This window comes from Narcine bancroftii, chromosome 1 (genome assembly GCF_036971445.1).
Source record: "Narcine bancroftii isolate sNarBan1 chromosome 1, sNarBan1.hap1, whole genome shotgun sequence".
Lineage (NCBI taxonomy): Eukaryota > Metazoa > Chordata > Chondrichthyes > Torpediniformes > Narcinidae > Narcine > Narcine bancroftii.
Window position 1 is genome coordinate 19,887,760 of NC_091469.1, and position 20,044 is coordinate 19,907,803.

At 38.0% G+C, this 20,044-nt stretch overlaps 1 protein-coding gene across 10 annotated transcripts in view; it reads right to left on the reverse strand.

Moving 5' to 3' along the window:
* The window catches only part of LOC138755431 (nuclear factor 1 B-type-like), a 315,639-nt gene that overhangs the window by 39,560 nt on the left and 256,035 nt on the right, over window positions 1-20,044 (reverse strand). For 8 of the 10 annotated variants that reach the window (XM_069921424.1, XM_069921399.1, XM_069921408.1 and 5 more), the window contains one exon: window positions 2,240-2,328. The exons of 1 other annotated variant lie outside the window; for it this stretch is intronic. In XM_069921424.1, coding sequence (XP_069777525.1) covers window positions 2,240-2,328 — 89 coding nt within the window. Of the gene's footprint in view, window positions 1-2,239; window positions 2,329-14,227; window positions 15,645-20,044 lie in introns of those variants that run through there. One more of the 10 variants, XM_069921465.1, reaches the window with a different exon arrangement.

Here is a 20,044-nt window from a genome sequence, read left to right on the forward strand (position 1 = left end):
CTAAGCAATCTTTTGAGTCTTTCACATACAGTTATCCAGTTAAACATCCTCCTTCAGCGTCCAGTTTGAAACAGCTGTTTCACTGTAAGTTTAATGTAAGTTACCGCAGTTACATAAACTTATGGCAGGAAGTGCTGACCCAATGTATTTGCCAGGATGGTCAAACAGAAACATTTATTTTTTTTCAAGGAAAAGAAATAAGCACATTGATGCTACATGTAAAAGGATTAACCTCTTCAGTACTGAATTTCCATTTTTTTTCATTCAGCTGTGCACGTTTCTGCTGCCCATCCCCCAATATCTAAAAAACCATTAGACTTTTGACCAATCGGAAATCTAGAGACTCACAATTGATAGGCAATTAAATTTAAGGAACTCACAGAACAGTACCGCACAGGAAGAGGCTTTTCAGCGAACATGATCCCAAATTAAACTAAATCTCTGCTCTCTGTCCATGATCCATATCCCTCCATATGTCCATCTTCAAACCTCTTAAATGCTACTCTTGTGCTTGATTCCATCACTACCCCTGGAAGCCTGTGGCAAACACTCACCACTATCTGTGTAAAAAAAAAACGTGCTCACACATCTCCTAAAGCTTTTCCTCTCTCACCGTAAATGCATATCCTCTGAAATTCGTCACATCCACCCTGGCAAACCAGACTCTGGCTGTCTAACCTACCTACACCTCATAACCTCCTGCAATATGGCAATTAAGTGACAGACATGGCACCTGCCAACTAATACCATTCTTTTCTCATGATTTAAAAGAAAATTATATCTGGCCTGGAATATGCAAATACTCCTAACAAGATCTCACACATTTAGATTACTTTAAAAAGAGCTGCCCCAATGTTTGACTGTCACTGCACCATGTACGGTTCTTAAAAATAAATATAGCACCTGGAAACAGAAACAAACAAAACTAGTGCACAGTGGCTTTAAAATCCCTATACATTTACCATCATTGCATTACATTGTACACACATTTACACTCAATGAGGAAAATAAGCATAATTTGGCCTGTGATTCAATCTAATGTTATAATTAGCAATTAGAAAGAAATATACTCAAAACATAAGCAATAGAAAGTAGTCCTAAACTTTTGAAATGCTGAATTTGTAACTGCACTTTAAATATTAATTTGAAAATACATAATTTTTAACAAACAAAAGAGCAAAATGCAAGGCACCAGTAAGTATAGTGCAAAGTGTATAGTTAATGAACATTTCTTCAAAAGTGTCCCTAATTTACTGGCTGGAAACTAACTTTGCACAGTTAACAAAAAGTAATCTCTTCCAAAAAAAATCAGAATATTAACTTTTAAGACTGCAGTATCCCTCTTTGCTGCCCTGCATCTGTTTATTTTCAACATCATTAAATGTGACCACTGCTCCATAAAGAGCTCAATTTTGCGTTCATGAAGTTGCATTAAGTAGTTGATTTTGCACATTTGACTGCAAATGCCTGGTACACTGAGTAATATCCCCACTTGATTCACCACTTCAAACACAATTATTCGGTGTTTGCATTGAAACTATACCGTAAGAATTTATATGTTCCATCTTTTGTTCTCTACACTGAGACACCTGAATCAAGCACTGGCTTTGACTGCAGTCAGTGCATGTTTTGCTCCAGGAACCACTGCTTTGCTATTGGTTAAGACCTGAGATAGCTATGGCCTTACTAGCCTTTCCTCTCCCTTCAGTAACCCAGGTCTTTGCTGCCCTCCATAGTACAGGGCAGCTGAGATAAGACTTTCAGGCAGATGGGAGTGGAATTTGTGAGTCACAAATACCAAACTTCATATCTTGGTGCACCAGTGTATTGTGTTACTTCACTGCAGAGCAAACTACTTATGAAACAAAAAAGTTTTTTTTTATTTTAGATGAAATGAAAATGAAATAAAGTATTCTGAATACCAAACATTAAGGGGTTAAAATTTCTTCTGCAAAAAAATGTTCCTTTTATATAACTCAAGTCGTCTTACAGTACTGTGAACAGATGTTTTGCATTTAATTCTCTGAAGAGGATGGCAGCCATGTTTATATCGAGCAGTGTGGGAAAATGCAAGTAGTTTAACTTTCCAAATCCACTGTACTACAAAATGCTGAGGTAGAAAGAAACTCTTTTGATTTATACCAAATAGTAACTGTCTTGATGCTGGACAACAAGAAGAGATAATGCAGCTTCATTTTTGATATGCACGTGTAGATTTTAGAAATATTTAAAATATTACCTTTGCCAAGCAATTCCCAATGTATCGTCACTGGCACTGGGGTATAAATGCCTGCCGTTTTGATTCATGGTCCAGTCACAAATCCTCAGCTGTCAATTGAAACCTATCAGTGAGATTGGTGTCGAGCAGAACTAGACTCCAAGAATACATGCAAAAAATTCACTTCCATTAAGAAAGGCATTAGTCTGATTAAGGTGCAACACAGATTTCAATCAAGAAATATTAGAAAGTCAACCACACTGGTTCAACATTACAGACAGAGTAAAGGTTAACAAGAGAAAATGTTTACTTTGTTCTCTTAAGGTTTATGCAGCTAGAACTGGTTATTCATTCATTCCAGTCCAGAAACCCATTCCATAGAACTGTGAAGAACTGATGAGGAACTTAGACTGATCTCAGATGATTCCACAGGTGATACCTCCAGGAATTTCGTTTAGGAGAAGCACTTGGGATCGATAATATTCTTTGTCTGACCATTTTTTAAATAAATTACACGTAATGACACCCACATTTAGATTCAACTTCAGTGACACGCCAGAGCAGTCATAAAACATCATTGGACAAATATGCCCACATGCACCAAAAACTGAATCTTTGCACTTTATATTGAACCCTGATAAGGAGTGGAGAATGAAATACACACACACACACACACACACACACACACACACACACACACAAAGGTTGAGACAATGTAAACTGTTAATCTTTGAATAAAGAGAAAAATGTAACTGACAAGTTTATATTTGCTTCTATGTTTCATGATACTTACAAACCACACAATTAAATTAGTTCACTATAAATAAAACAAATTTAAAAATTAACTTTATAGGATCAAAACATAATGATGTCTGGTAAGTATATAAAATGCACGTTATTAAAATACTTTAATTAGTATATTATCAATCATTAAAAAATTGGTAGATAATTAATAATGTTCATTTTATTTTGATGTAAACTTTATTTGGCTTCTTAAACAAATTTCAGGACTTCAGCTGAATTTTGATTTTCATTATTATGCAGACAAGTTTCCTAAGAGGTTGTTTATCTCCATTTCAATTATTTAACTGGTTCTTTCCCAATCTTTAGTCTGTGATGTGATTGACTTAGAATTTATTCAGTGAAATGTAAAATACTTAATATCAAGTGAGAACAGAAGCATTATTTATTTCTGTGTTCCAATTCGTTTGATAATACCAGCATGTGAAAATAGGGTCCTGGTGATATGTTAATTCCCATTTTATAATAAATTCATGTTTCTGGAGGTATCAAGCACGGTTCAATCAAAAGAAAATCTTCCACTTATTTTGTATCACTTTGAGTAGAATAGAAGCTTCAAATTGTTACAGTAAAGAAACCCATTTGGCCCATTACATCGTACAGTATCTATTTGGTCCTATTTTCCCACCTTTAGACTTGTTGATAATCTAATTTCCTCTAGAAAGCTGCAGCAGAAACTAAATTCATCACATTTTAAGGTGTGCTATCCAACTTTCTACATTTAACTTTTATTACTTTTTGTTAAGTGCACTTGCTTAAAAAAATCAGAATGGCAAATTTTAAGACTGCAGTATCTTTCTTTGTTACCCTTCAGCTGTTTATTTTCAACATCTTTAAATGTCACTGCTGTTACATAAAGAGCTTAATTTTGTTTTAATCAAGCTATGATATGCATTTGGATTTGCCTGTTCTGTACATTTAGATATATTACCACTTGATCCATTATTTCAAACACACAGTTATTCCAAGTTCACTTTGAGATAATATTCTGAGAATCTACATGCTCCATCTTTTTCTCTACTGGATCTTTCCTTCATCATATAAAATCTGTGTCAAATTTGTATCAGTAACTGCATTCTCAAGCCACCTTGCATTTTAAAAAAAATAATTGTGGACATATGTTCATGGGTCCCTGTGTTCCTGCCAACCCTCCTCGGAAGCAAGTACACTTACCAAGCATGCTGCACTCGGGAGCCTTTCCCACTGCACCATGGTTTAACTGGTTAATCAGCAACCCGGCATTTTAAGGGGAAGTCCCACCTCCAGTAGTGACAGTGTGAGAGCAGGTTGTGCTTTCACACCACCAGAAGCCGATTAGTTGGTTAACTCGGCCAGGCTCTGACACTTACTCCTAACAATATTACCCGGTTCAACCCATATGTATTTGGCAGTGTGAAAGGTAGTCTCTTTACACACTGTATCATTTCACCCTCTTTCCTGTTCCATCTGGTGTACACACTACATCAGTTCAACCATCCCACCCCCTTCAACTGGAAATCTACCACAACCCTCGGCAAAGTTCACGTTATTACATTTTGTATCAGCTGCAGATCATGAAAGTCTATATTACTAATAGAGTTCAAAATGCAAATAAAGTTTCTGTAAAACACTGTCTACAATACCCAAGCCGAGAATCCAATGACAGAATTATCGAGTCAGACAGCAGAGAAACCTACCCCTACCCTCTATGTCTAAGCTGTTCATCAGTGCCAACTTACACCAATCCCATATCCTAATACTTGGTCCACAGCCTGTTACCCTTTGTGAATGAAATACTCAAATCTGGCATAACTCTAAGCTAATACCACATTTTACTATGGTGGAACAAGAAAGTCTGCAGATGTTGGGGTTGACTGCAGTGAACAAGTGGTCCAGAGAAAATCAGCTGGTCACACAACATCCATAGGAACTAAGACGTAAACTTTGCTCTTTGTGCTGTAAACCTCTGGCATCCTTAAGCAACCGGCAAAAAAAAATTGAGGAAAATAAATATAAAAATTAAAATAAATAAGAATAAAATAATAGGTAAAAATAAGCAAATTTAAAATTGTAGATGTTCTATGAAGTAACACGTAAACCTTTGGTGAAGATGGGAGCATATATTTAGCCAGCGGAGAGCCTTGATCGTGCTTTCCTCAAAGCAGCTGTTTGAATAAAATTGTGTGAAACAGCAATGGTGTTGTCCAGTATGAAAAACTGGTTGATGCCTTTCACCGTTGGGGTGACTCTCTTAAAGTGTCTCCTTATCTCTGCTTAGTAAGACTCACCTCGATCAGAGGCTTTATCTGTAAACTTGGAGGGGGGGTATTAATTATCTATAATGTTATTGTTCATCTTTCGGGTAACTCCATGGAGGTGGAGGAACCTGCAGATGCACTGACAGTTAAATGTTTTCAAAGAATGTGTCTGAAAATAAAGTAAAATGCTTCAATATTTATATATTCATGCAAATGAAATTTGTTCAGTGTAAATACAGCACAGTATTTTTGTTTTTGTAAGAGTAAGCCCCAGGCAAAGGGAAAATATATTTATCCGACATCTACCAATCCCCATAGGTGCCAGATACCTGGATGTATCACTTTCAGGTATTCACTTTGATATAATCAATCTTCTCAGTATATTCTCCTTATCAATTCATATCAACCCCCATTCCCATATTCACATTCATATCCCCCTTATTTATTGAGAGTATGTTAGCATCCTTTTGCTTGACAAAGACCAATATATCCATTGGAGCAAATAGTGGTGGATTATACCTGCTTGCTAAACTGCCCACACAGATCACTTGCCTGCCCACCCTTGCCCAATTGTACACTAAACTTGTGAGTAGGAGGGCAAAGAGTATTGAGGCCTCACAAGCAGGTAGGGTTCAGGCAACATACACCTGGGGTTTACCTGCCTTGGTACGGCAGGTACAGATGGAGTCTAACCTTCTGTAAATATGTGAAGTATTTTTAACCATCTTAAAATGTCTCTAATTTGTAGGAATGCAATATATTAACATTTTATATATATTCTCATATTTATTCAAAGCCATTTAAACATTTTAAAGAAATTATTTAAAATAATCTAAATACTAGGATATAATAAAATATGTTAAATTAAGCAATGTAAAATAGATAGATTTTTCCTTGTAATATCCAAATTGGGAAACCTAAGGGATTCTATTACTGCACTGAGTTTGATTGTTACACTGGGGAATTCCAGTATGTTCAGGCTCCACTACTGGATCTCACAAGGAGCCCAGGATTGTACATTCATGGCGAACTCATACCCTCCTCTGAGTGGCTGCTTACAGGCTCACAGTCACACCCTTTGTCTCCAGATTGACATTTTGATCACAATTAGCCACATCTTCATGGACTTCCCACTTATTGCCTTCATTTTCATGGTCATCATCAGATTATTCTCATTCACCCTTTCCCCTTCTTTTCTCTCTTCCCTCTTCTTGCTTTTTTTCCTCATTCTGCATCCCTCCTTTTACTTCATCGTCCTCTCCATCTCTTTGGTCATGAAGGGGATTTTGCCTTCGGATACCCAAGCTTGTTGGCATAACACTGCTTTTTTTCAAATGCTGCCCAATGTTTCTTGTGATTTTACTAGATCATCACTGATTCCTATCACCCGCAGCAGGTCTCCGCTCGCCAGAGTGAAGCTGGCTCTCCTCCAATTAATTCAGTTGGTTGCTTCCTAATTTACACATTTTACTATGATCAGTGTAACCAATATGTTCTTTCTCTCACACTTGGTCATTTATTCCATAGAATCAGATCCAGCAATATCTCCTTACTTTACTGAGATGCAAGCAGACTTCAGAAAATTGAACCCCATCCCCATTTTCAGCTCTCTTACTCAAACATGTTCCAACTAACACCCCAGTACCTGTAATCCCACGTTACATTATTGCACTACAGATCTTCCAACCCGATTTCATCTACTTCCTCCTTGTAATCTGAGGGACTGCAGTATTCCTCACAGCCGAATACCAGTACATTTGTCACTGAAACAGAAGAGTTTTGTTCTCGACACTCAACCATCCTCTTTCTCAATGACTTTAATTATCTTTGAAAATCAGTATTGTCTCTTCACCTTTTTTGAACAGAAGTAGTCAGTACTCAGACCCGATTATTTTAATTCAGATCTTCATCATTGCCATGGTATCATTTTACTGAGGACAATTTTTGATTTACTGTAAATCATCTGATCCCAATCAATACTGAATTATTTCTTTCACTGGTGCCATCTACTATTCCCAGTCCTCCCAGTACCTTATTCCTTGCATGACATACTCATTTGCAGACTAAATAATTTCATTTCTTTAAAACTCAATGAAAGGAAGACAAACCCAAATATTACATGTTAGTGTATTTATTACCTGAAATGAAAGAAAAATTAAAAAGGAAAGCAAAAAATGTAATTCCTACCCACACACCATCCCTAACTATCAATTAAAGACTTCTGCCTATTTCTTAACTTATATAAATATCAGAAGTGAAGGATGATAAAGAACAGGGCAAGGACGATAACATAAGATAAAGTTTGTTGGTTTTTTCACTTATTTATTCCTTTTGTTTTCTGTGTGGATTTTGCAGTGCTCATGAATGTTAAGCTACATGCATCTTAAGTAGCCTTGAGCTTGTGTGAACCTATATCATGCCTGGAGTTTCACTGTAAGTCTGTCACAGCCAAGGTGAGCTTTTCAGATTTCACCTTTCCATGCCAGTGTGTTCCCAATTTCATTCACCTGAATAGGAAGCTTCAAGTAGCAACATCATCAATTAGGAGAGGGAAATCCAAAAGCAGATTTCAGAACACTAATATTCTTTTTTTTCCCAACAACACAAAGTAGCAACAAGCTTAACTCTTGCCCACAAATACACATGGCCAGAGAATTCAGTTAATTTGAAGCCTTAATATGCAAGTATAAATACAACATTTATATAACATGCATTAACATTAAAATCAATGCATAAAAAATGACTTACAATTTTCTTTTAGAATGAAATGAAACAGATGTTTCTCAAATTAACTTTTTTAAAATCCTTCAAATGAATCACAAAACAGTCTTCAAGAATGAGATTCTTGTTGGTTAAAATAGGGAGAAATTGAGAGGCAATTTCAAATAGCTTAAAAATATGGAAATATTTTTATTAAATTGAACGAATACAAAAGATGACAATTGAGGTGAAATGCAACCCTGCACATGTTCAACTCCATTTCAGACACTAATAATTAAATTTGCTGCTGTAGCTTCAAGTATTTTTGATCATTTATGGCTGAAGAAAAGAATCAAGAGCTTTAATTCCCTGATCCAAGTTTGGTTGCTTTAAGAATAACTTTCAAATGTTTCCATATCTTTATTGGCTTTTTAAACTTTAATATTTAACCTTTATACTCAAGCATAGTCCATTCTAAAAACCTACAGCTGCATATTATGAAAGAAACACGTGTCAGAATCACAACCTGAGATGCAGAAGGACCTGAGATGCAAGAAGGACCTGCTGTGATGACAGGTGTGTTCCCCTGGAGTTTGCACAAAGCAATGCTAAAATTGTTCCCTGATGAAAGAACCAGGCTACAAGAAGTTGGAAAAGTGAACCAAAATAAAATGGCCATTTATCCTCTGTACTCAGAAGGTTCTATGCTTGCAGCTCAGATCTTTTTTTACTTCCTTCAGTTGATGGAGATGTGAAAGGTACAAAATTATCCCACAATGACCATCAAACCTGGCTGCACCTGGCAGGATCTTTCAGCGTTTCATCTGCCAATTTGCTTTCAACTTCATTCACAAATCTTGAGCAACGCATATTTACGGTGGATTAAACTGCTTTGATAATTGTAAGTCACTAATGCAGGGTTGGAATGATTTTAACATTTTCAGAACTCCAAATTTATACCAACCCTAATATGTTTTGGCCTATCTTGGCCCTGCTCAGACTATATGCTGAATCCTGCTAATTCTGTGATAGACAACCTTTTACTTTCCACTCACATACCACTTTAAGTATTCTCTATGCCATAAGGGTTCTGTGATTAATAAGGGATTGCTTAAAGTGGTATGTGGGTGGAAAGTAAAAGGTTGGGAACCACTGGACTACTGGGATTTACCCTTGTTTATGTAAACAAGGAACACATATATTTGAATACAGAAGTTCCAATAGATTCTTTACCGTAAATTGGTTAGGATATTTCACCACTGGACCTCAACAGGAGGCTAATGATGGAGCATAGATTTCCATGATAATTTCCAACTGCACCACACACCCCCTACCACCCCACCCCCCCCCCCCCCCCACTCTGCCTCCACCCGCACATCCCTCAGTTGAGAATTTACAGCTACCAGGAAGGTTATAGAATTTTACAGCATGGAAACAGGCCCTTCAGCCCAACTTGATCATGTGTACTTCCCAAAATGCTTGGATTGGTCCCTAATGCTCAACCTTTCCTCTCCATGACCCTGTTGAAATGAATTTTAGGAAGGAGATACGTCTTCAATAATTACTTGGTGTTTTCAATTGTTAGCTTTGCTTGCAATGACTTTGCAACATTTAGAAATGTTTTAATTATTTATTTCAGGCTTAAAGAGAGAGCATTCTTGAGGCTTTCTCAGCTGTTTTATGATTATGGGGAAGGGGGTTGGTGTTGGGCCATATGTGAAGTTGGGGCTTATTGATCAGGTCCACAATAAATTCAGACAGCAAGTTCAAACTGAAGCATAGAAACTTAGTGAGAACAGCCAGTGGGTCTCACTAAGTAAACCCAGGCCTTTGTGTCAATCTCACATGGAAGTGTTTTGATATTTTGCAGCAAGAAGATCTTCACTCCAAGCTTCCCTATTTAAAGGGTTCCTGGATAATTTTACAGATCTATTGGAGTGTAACTTGCTGGCAAGAGCTGCAGGAGATAAACCTCTGCCAGTGTTCCAGAGAATGCTGTGGGCAGGGAATGAACCCAGAATCTCCTTAAATGCCTCCAATGGCTGCACTAATCCATGACAGGTATGAGCAGAAGGGAGAGATGAGCTGGTGAGCGAGCTGACTGAAGGTGCTCAGTGAATCTAAATTGGACTGAGGAGAAATAACATCTGAGACCCCACTGCAGGGAGATTGTGTCCGAGAGCTGCCACACGCTAGACCAAGTCTTAAATGGCCTTTATTATTCTTTCTATGGAAGAGTTTGTCCAGAATGATTGTGATCAAACAGCCAAGTGCCTCTCCCTGTGCATAAAGGAGGGAATGGGCCTTGAGAGTCCAGCAAAACCAAACCTAAGAACAACATGCACAGAGGTTGGCCAATATTGTGACCATCCCAATTGTGCACTGGCTGTCTAATTGAAAGTGATTATTATTGACTTGAAAGCTTCAGGTCAGAATGCAGATCTAAATTATCTCTTCTCTTTGGCTTGGCTTCGCGGACGAAGATTTATGGAGGGGGTAAAAAAGTCCACGTCAGCTGCAGGCTCGTTTGTGGCTGACCAGTCCGATGCGGGACAGGCAGACACGATTGCAGCGGTTGCAAGGGAAAATTGGTTGGTTGGGGTTGGGTGTTGGGTTTTTCCTCCTTTGCCTTTTGTCAGTGAGGTGGGCTCTGCGGTCTTCTTCAAAGGAGGCTGCTGCCCGCCAAACTGTGAGGCGCCAAGATGCACGGTTTGAGGCGTTATCAGCCCACTGGCGGTGGTCAATGTGGCAGGCACCAAGAGATTTCTTTAGGCAGTCCTTGTACCTTTTCTTTGGTGCACCTCTGTCACGGTGGCCAGTGGAGAGCTCGCCATATAATACGATCTTGGGAAGGCGATGGTCCTCCATTCTGGAGACGTGACCCATCCAGCGCAGCTGGATCTTCAGCAGCGTGGACTCGATCTAAATTATAACTAATAGTCAACCCCAGACTCTGAATATCCCGCGCAATCCCAGTACTTTGATTGCTGCTTGCGGACCCCCAGCTTCTGATTCCACTCTGCTACATGATATTAAAAGACGTTATCTTCCATTACATCACTGAATACACAATAAGTGTGCTGAGTCAAGAATATCGCCGTATGGACTTAAAGTGAGGTGTCCTCCTTTAAACACTACAGAGGGGAACCAAAGACATAGAGGCCTACAGCACCCTGGAGATTGTATAGATATTCCTTGCTAGTGGTTGTAGGGAAGGGGGAAGGGGGGAAAAAAGTAAGGACAGCAATGACCTGATCTTTTCCTGTACATACTCAAAAAGAGGCATGACTTTTGAACCTCATTTGAGAGGTGGTCTGAGCAGAACTAACCATGTTTAGGTCATGAAACCAGCTGTATGGAGTATAACATAGACTACACTGTGCAATGAGAGATCAAGCCATTTACTATTGATAATGTTAAATCACTTGTCATCAAAATCTTAGGTTTCCTGTTGATCAGAAATTTAACTGGATCAGCCCCTTAATTGTTGTGTTTATCATGTGGCAGCCGAGGTTGTGATCAGATAGTGAAATTCTAATGCTGACTCGATCAAGTCTTATCACCATCTGTGAGCTACAAGCAAAGTGCAAGCTCTTCACTTGCCCCAACACCATCCAGAGTAAATCAATCAAAATACTGAGTATCGGAGTTGGGATGTTATGGTGAAATTGTATAAGATATTGGTGAGGCCAATTTTTGAATAATGTGTGCAGTTTTGATCACCTATTTACACGAAACGTATCAATACATTTGAAAGATTGCCAAGAAGATTTACAAAGTTATTACCAGGAATTGAGTTACAGGGAAAAATTAAACAGGTTAGGACTTTGTTTCCTAGATCATCAGATAATGAGGGGAGATTTGACAGAGGTATGTAAAATTATGAGGGGCATAGGTAGAGTAAATGCAAGCTGGCTTTTTTTTCCATTGAGGTTAGGTGAGATAAGAACGAAAGAACATGGAGTGAGAGCAAAAGATTAAATGTTTCAAGGGAACATTGGGGGAACACTTCCACACAGAAGAAGGTGGTGAGACTATGGAATGAGCTGCCAGTGGAAATGGTGAATACGGACTCCATTTTGACATTTAAGAAAAATTTGGATAGGTGCATGGATGGGAGAAATATGGTCCAGGTCCAGGTTAGTGGGCTTGGAAAGAATAATAGTGGGCTGAATGGCCTGTGTCGGTGCTGTTGTATTCTATGATTCTAAAGTATGTGAAACTATCCAGGCCACAGGCTGTTTGATTTGTGTACCACTCACCACCTTGTGTTCTCCCTCTTAGCACAAGTAGCGTAATGTGGCAGAATGGTATATGAGAGCAATGTGGGATGTGAGTAGGAAGATCTTGTATGGATTTGCCGTCATCTTCAGCATTCTCTATATCATTACTGGCTACGGACTCACTAATAGTCACACCTTCTTTGAGTCCAAAAAGTGATGGAAATGAAAGCATATCTTGCCAATCTGCTGGGACCATTGGCTTGTCTTGGTGGGTATCTTGCAATGGGTCTGGACATCTCTCCTGGGAGCGACAGAGGACAAGAGGCAACATAACAGAGGTGTCTAAGATTATGAGAGGCACAGATAGTGTGAGCCAGCACATTTTTCCTAAGGTGGCAATGGCCAATGCCAGAAGACATCCATTTAAGGTGAGTGGAGGAAAGTTTAGGGGAGAATGCAGATGTAGGTTTTTTTTTTTACACAGCATGTGGAGGGTGCCTGGAATGCATGTGGTGGTGGAGGCTGGTACAAAAGAGTCATTTCAAAGACATTTAGAGAGCTACGTGGATGTAGGAAAATGGTGAGGTAGGGAAGGATTAGATTGATTATGGAGTAGGTTTATAATGGTCAGTAAAATATTGTGAGCAGAAGGGCATGTTACTGTTCTGTGCTGTTCTATATCCATAACTTTTGCATGCCATTGTTGAATTTATGACAGTATGTGGAAGTCATGGGGTGTGTGTAAAGCTTGGAGTGGTAGGCATTTGAAGATGTGATGAAGATGTAAGTATTAGGTCTGATTGTTAGGAGATGACTGAAGTATGGATAGGTGCATTTGGCTCATGGTTATCAGCAAAAGGTAAGAAAAGTGTCTATAGCATCTTAGTATGGCACAACTTACCTGGTATTGACCTTGAATGTGACCTCCCACACTGTCACTTCACAATAGTTAAGCCTCATGTGGGCAGAGAACCTTACACTTACTCTTCAATTCATCCACTGCAGTGCAAAACAGCTGTTTTTATCCATGGCTTCTTCCAATCTCCCTGAACATTGATATTAGCTTCTATTGACCACTGTAGCCAAAGACACCTCCAGCCCCCACCCTTCAGAGAAGCAGGCATGACTTCAATGTAGGCTGGCTGGAATAAATTGGCCCTTTTCTCTTACAAAGTATAATCCCATGGATATCTATGGCACTAAACTGTCTCTAATCAGAAAACCTTGATAATGAAATGGGAGTGCAGCTTGCATGTGCAACCTGTACATAACAGAAGGACATGGTTTAAAACACATTGAGACCTCAATGCATATTTCCCATTAGCATTCATGAGTAGTCCCTTCTCTTCCTTTGGGAGTACAACATTACTCAGTGCATGGTGGAGTTAAGTGGCAGTCAACATCACTGCTGCACCTCTCCTATACTCACTGGATCCCATTTTCATTGAGTTGAAAGAAACATAATACTAAATAGCCAAGTGTAAGTCACCATTTCGCATGCTGTGCAGCTTGCAACTTAATGGACTGCCACTGCTTCTTTTTATTTTTCTCTTCCATCATGTCCAGAAAAATAAAATTCAATAGTGCACAATCAATTCCATGTGATCTGATATTTAAATTGCTTGTTAAAATGCCTCTTGGTTGATCCTTTACCAACTTAGTGCCAACTTCATAGAAATGTAATGCCAGTTACCTGACTTGGGCTTCATTTTCCATGTAGCCTTCAATGGTTATCTGGGATGCACCCACTCAAAAAAAAACATAACGTGGCATTCAAGTGCTAACTTGCTTTGTCTGTCCCAGAAGGCAAAATTACTCTAATACTCCTTTGATCTTAATGCATTGAAATTCCACACATGAATGCATACTTAATGCACATCCTCTCTGACACAAACTAATTCCATTTAAAAAATGCCATTGAGCCATTTTATAATGGTAACCATTGCTAATCACTAAACACAAATATATACATATTAACACTTATACAGAGGATTTAAATCTAATTATGAAAGATACTTGAACAAACTGGAGCTTGCTGGAATTTTGAATTGCATAGAAGTACCAACATACTTTAAATAATCTCTTTCAATTATTGAAATAAACTGTTACATTCTGAAAAAAACCAATTAGTAAATTTGGACAACAAAATGGACAGATTTTGTTTGGACTGTTAGAAGGGACAGGAAGTCAATAAACTTAAACAAGCCTGATTTTCCATTTTCCATGGGATGTCACTATTTTGACTGCAGTTTCCTTTCTCTATTTCCTTTCAATGAAACATAAGTGGAATGTGACCTAACTTCCTTCTCACTATATCTGTACATTCAGCCTTCACCTTGGCAGTCCTGTAATTTGTCTTTATGTCAAACCTTCCATCATAACCCAGGACACAATGAGAACATGAAGCCTTTGGGATCCTGAATGCAACCCATTTCCCTTGTACTCCCTGAAAGGATCCCTTTGGGGAAGGGCTATCTTACATTGGTGCGGTTTTCCATTTGTCTTGTTATCATTGCAGCTGCATCCTTTGTGAGAGCATCACTTCCATCAAACACTGTACATTAAAGGAAAATGTAACCCACCAACACTAAAACATAGCTCAAGAGTTAATCATCACTTGTCATATTATTCCTGTTAATCTGTTCCTTTATCAACCAGGAGGTATTAAAGCCAAAAGAATATTCATGTCAATTTGTCAAACAGACTGATAAATTATATTACAACCAAAAGTCATCACAACATTTAAAGACTCAGTCTGGTGGATGAGGCTCACAACAGCTTGTCCCAAATATGACAACATATCTTCTGAGGCGCATCTGTGCTGCTGCAGGTGTTCTCTGTGAGATACTTCAATGGAGTGGGAGGGGGTAGCTGATGACAGGCCAATTCTGGCATGTTTTCCATCTTGAACAACCAGTTCTATTTGGTATGATCTTTCCATTAATCAAACAAACCTAATAAATAATCCAAGACTATAGTGAACTGTCATTACTCAACTTGAAAACAAGAAATAGCTCCGGATATTGTGGACTTCATTTCCGGTTTGATTGACTCATTATGTACTGTATTCATTGGCATAGCAATTCCATTTTGGTGAATAAAGTATTTGAAAATAGTTTCCTGGTCAAGTTGAGGAAATGTTAATTAAAATTAATCTTTCAAATGCTATTTTTTTTCCTGAATGGAGACTTTTCTACCAATGAACAAACTTTGCTAAATATGAATGGAGATTCTTGATGCTAAACATGGATGCTGGAGTGTCCAGATAAGGTTAATTCTGGTTTCATCCACAATAGATATTGAATATAAATTTAATGGAAGAACTAGTAGCTTCCTCTCAGCTTCGAGGTCTTCATCTTGGCAGCAAAGCAGTAAACTTTGATAAACTGGAGTTGTTCCAAATTACTGGTATATTCATGGCAAACTCATGTTCAGGTACTAAACACAACTTCAGCCTTCACAATACTAAATAAAAGGAGAGATATTCATCAGCTCTGTAATAATTCATGTATTGTAGTATGCTAGGAAAATTAATTTGGTGATTATCTTTGGAAGTGTAAAGCAGTAAGGGGGAAGGGAATGGTTTATTATTTAATGAATGCATTAACCCCTGTGCTGGTATGTGAATGTTAACTTTGTATTTCTTACATGTGGATTATTAACATTTCCAATTGCTGGATCATTTTTAAAACAATGTAATGCTCAATCTGTAGTCAGTATTCAGTAATCTCACTGTTTAAAAAAATGCTGGTTTAAAGTGCAAGTGCTCGTTCGAAACCTTGTGATTTTTAATGTGCTGCTATTCATTTTTAATTGTTACAATTGCTCATTAACCTGACCAGCCAATTAACTACATATACAGACGGAGCTAGCAATGCACCGATTTTGCTTGTTGCTGTTCCGATGAGTGCGACAGACCCATTTTGTATGCTCTAATTAGTTGTAGATAGACACTGGAACAAGCTGCCACCAACTACCTCATGCTGCTTGATTAACGGCTATGCCACAGATGTCAGAGACCATGACTAGAGCTTCACATCAAGACTCAGAATTCCTTTATACTGACAGATGAAAGAACTCAAAGTAGTTAGAAACTATGTGACATGCCTTTTCTTTCTCCATGCACTCTGTCACATTTACATTGTTTTGAAAAAACTACCTGGTTATGCATATCAGCTTTTCAGAGACACGTATACCTGCATACAAAGGCATTACATGAACCCTGATGGTTGCCCCAAGTTAAAAGACTGACCCTGTTTAGAGATGACCAAGGAATTATATTTTGGATCAATTGACAAGAAGATTGTGACAGGGGTCTCTAAAATGCTATCTGTTCTATTGACCTCATCTTGCCATATTATGATTTGTAAAGCATGACCCTTTTTATTTTAGTAGCTCTGTGGTGCTTAATACTTTTAAAATTAAAGATTACAGAATGAAAGATTCTCGGAGTAGCTGAGGATTTGAGAGCAACATTATTTGATTACTAATGCTAAATGATACAAGGAGTCTTGTAGACAATTTTACCACACTTCTTTTCAAATGAAATGACAGAAGTTAATAAATCCATCTTAACCCACCACTGATTTCTCACAGCTTTGCTCTCCACAATTCATCTGTAGAAAAATTCCAGGTTTTCCTTGGAACACAGACCACTTAACAATGCTATAACAGAGCATATGATATCATATCACAAATATATAAATCACAATGTAGGCAGCAGTAATGAAGAGGATAGGTTATACAACTGGTCACTGCCTAAGAAAGTGTCTCTCTTAAAAAGTTTCCCTTCAGCTCACCTTTACCATCTTTTTTTTTTCCCTTTTTCTTGGCTCATACATAATGATAAATACTTATTTTCTTGATTTATTCTAACCTTGACTTTCTTTTTATGTTCATTTTTTTTCCCTGCTTCGTAAGTGCCAGGTCGTAAGTACTTACTATAAAGTAGATAAGCAATAAAAGCTTCTTCTAAAACATATCCGATTTGTTTATGTTTACTTTGCTTTCAAACTCACAAACTACAATTTTGCACTCTGTCCAAAAGTAACTAGAGTATTTAAATTTACTTCCTTAATTATTTTTAAGGTACGAGCAGAAATTTCAGATACGATAGATACAGATTTACAACGTACCATCTAACATAGTCTAAATAATTAAAGCTTATCTCTGACACACTGCACTCTTATATTTTATGCTTGCATCTGTTGACACTACTTCAGGTACACCAGCTGTTTTGGCATTAGTACATTCCATTTATTTTTAATCTATGTAATCCAGACAATTTGATGAAAGCGCTTATTGTTTCAATAATTGGTTCAATGGATATGCACATTATGGTAATGTACATTGTCATAGCTTCCAGTTAGTTTTATAAAATGGAAAACATGGAACAGATTGCTGCTTAGTTTGACAGACTTCTACGGCACAAAAAACTGCTTACAAGTTACCGTGAAATTATATATATGTCAATTATACTTCATTTTGACTATACTAAATCCAGACAGATAGAAATAGTTTGTATTATATTCAGCTCAATCATGGCTAATGTAAAGAATGGAAATTGTGTCTGTGCAGAATAATATAAAAGAACACTTCAATCGGTTAAAACGATCTTTGAATGTGAATTTGAAATGATTAATTCTGAAATAATAAACTTTCAGCGTGTATGGGAGGGAGCATAAAGAAAATGTCTGTTACATTTCTGTTTTCATGCTTGTATGTGGTTCTGATTTTGCTATGTGTAGTATAGAGACTGAATTGGCAGGAGGAATGACAATGTAGCATCTTCATCAGAGGTCTAACGTGTTGCAATGTGTGATCTTGCCTCCATGAATCGATTGTGCTGTGCCCATGAAAGACCATTTTGTTTTGGGGAAAAGCAAAACTCTCATAATACCAGAGCTTTCAATAACAGGATGGCATGATATTGGACGGTGTTGACTACTTTTGAGGAAATATGTGATTGTGCATTAAATGCTACCACATAAGGACAGAATACAATCAAAACACATGATGCTGCTTCTATTATTCACAGACGAAATCATGAGATATTAGTACTTTCTAGAATTAAAAACATAAGCGTGAGTGGTTCCTGAGCTTGATGCGTCGGTTTCAAATCAGAGAATTGTTCATAGAATTGTTAATTTCTAGCAGCAAAGAGATGAGAGCAAATTTGAGTATATTTTACAGCACAATATACTTTTTTTTAAAAAAATGGTGGAGCTGCTATGACAGCAGCACTGCCACTGGTGCGGACTCGGGAGAGTGGACAGCGGAGACACAGCAATGCGGCACATGGTCCTGCTGCTCAGTTCTCATGCTGGTGGCTCCATGCCGACTGGTATTTTTTTAAAATGCCGGCAACCATGGGGTCTGTTCTCAAGATGGTGGCACCTGTTTTGGGTAGTATAGCCTGAGTGAGGGGTTGAAGACTCCAGGAGAGCAGCAGGACACCAGAAACGAGGAGAACATACACTGTTCAAGAGAAGCCTGGGGGATGACTCTATGGGGAAGATGACTACTGCAGCAGACCAGCGAGGGGCTCAGTGGCTATAAAACCCACCCAGAAGGTAGGCCGTAGGTGGCTTGCAGTCAAATGACTCACACAGGCTGTGAGCTGCTGGAAACTAGCTCATGTGAATCAGGAATCAGAACCGGGATTCGAGATAATGCTGAGAGCAATAATGGCTCCCGAAGGGCCTTGGGTGCTGAAGGCTTCCTGATCGTATCTGAGGTTTGGATCTGGAGCTCAGGTTGCCGATGATCTGAACTGGAATCTGTGCGGCTGCAGAGGCTGTGGGAGTGCTAGAGACAAATCAACGGACACTCAGCAACTCTGAAGGGATTCTATTTTGCTTCTCTTTGTCCAATTGTTTAGAGTGGCAGACAATACTTGTGGCAAATCTTTGTTTGCCTTAGGGCAGACAAAATTTGAAGTACACCGTATATATTAAATTTTTAAATTACATTTTTAATCTATTATTACGTGACAATAAAAGGAACCTTGAACAACCATATAGTGCTGCTTCAGGGCTAATTTATGTTCTTAACAGACTCATGCCTGGGTGATTAATAAAGGGGCAGTGTGCCAACATTACCTCATTCACTCAAATGAAGATCTCTTTGAAAAATGACCATGTACAACTCTGACCAAAAGTAATTTGGTCTTCCAATTTCTTGGCAGCATTTTCAGTAATGTCCTCTCATGGAAGTTTTGGATGAACACGGGTGGAATCATTTTGAAAAATTGACTATTTTAAGAGAAATTTAATCAAAAAATATTAAAATGGAAAAATGAAAAGAGTGACTACAAATAAATGTGATAGAACAGGATGGAGAAACTTAACCACTAATTATTACTTTGTGGCTTTTGTGGTTGCTGTTTGGATGTTCAAAAATGAGTACTTGGGGTTATTCTGGCAAAGAGAGATGGTTTAAACAATAATGGGCATATGCATGTATTTTCTGCAAACTTAAAACTGAAGCCTTCAATTTGTCATGGATAGAGCTTTCTCAATTCACCACTGCAGTGCCCAATACATCAGCTATTCTATTCAATTATATTGTGAAGCGTTTTTACACTTAAGTCATTTTATTAAATATTGATATCCAGTAGAATCCAAAACTGAGCACAGCAACGTGAGCTGATTATGCCCTAATAATGATGAAATTGTACAATTTAATGACAGGAAGACAGCTTTAATTGTTTCATTATTTGAGAGCAATGGAAGGGAGATGTCTCAGACTTGCTAAGAATTGCTCCTATTTCGTGATTTCATAAATCATATTTACAAACACCGCGGGTATTTATTAATTTATAACAAACTTCTGGGAAGAAACAAATTCAATAGTTTATTAGATTA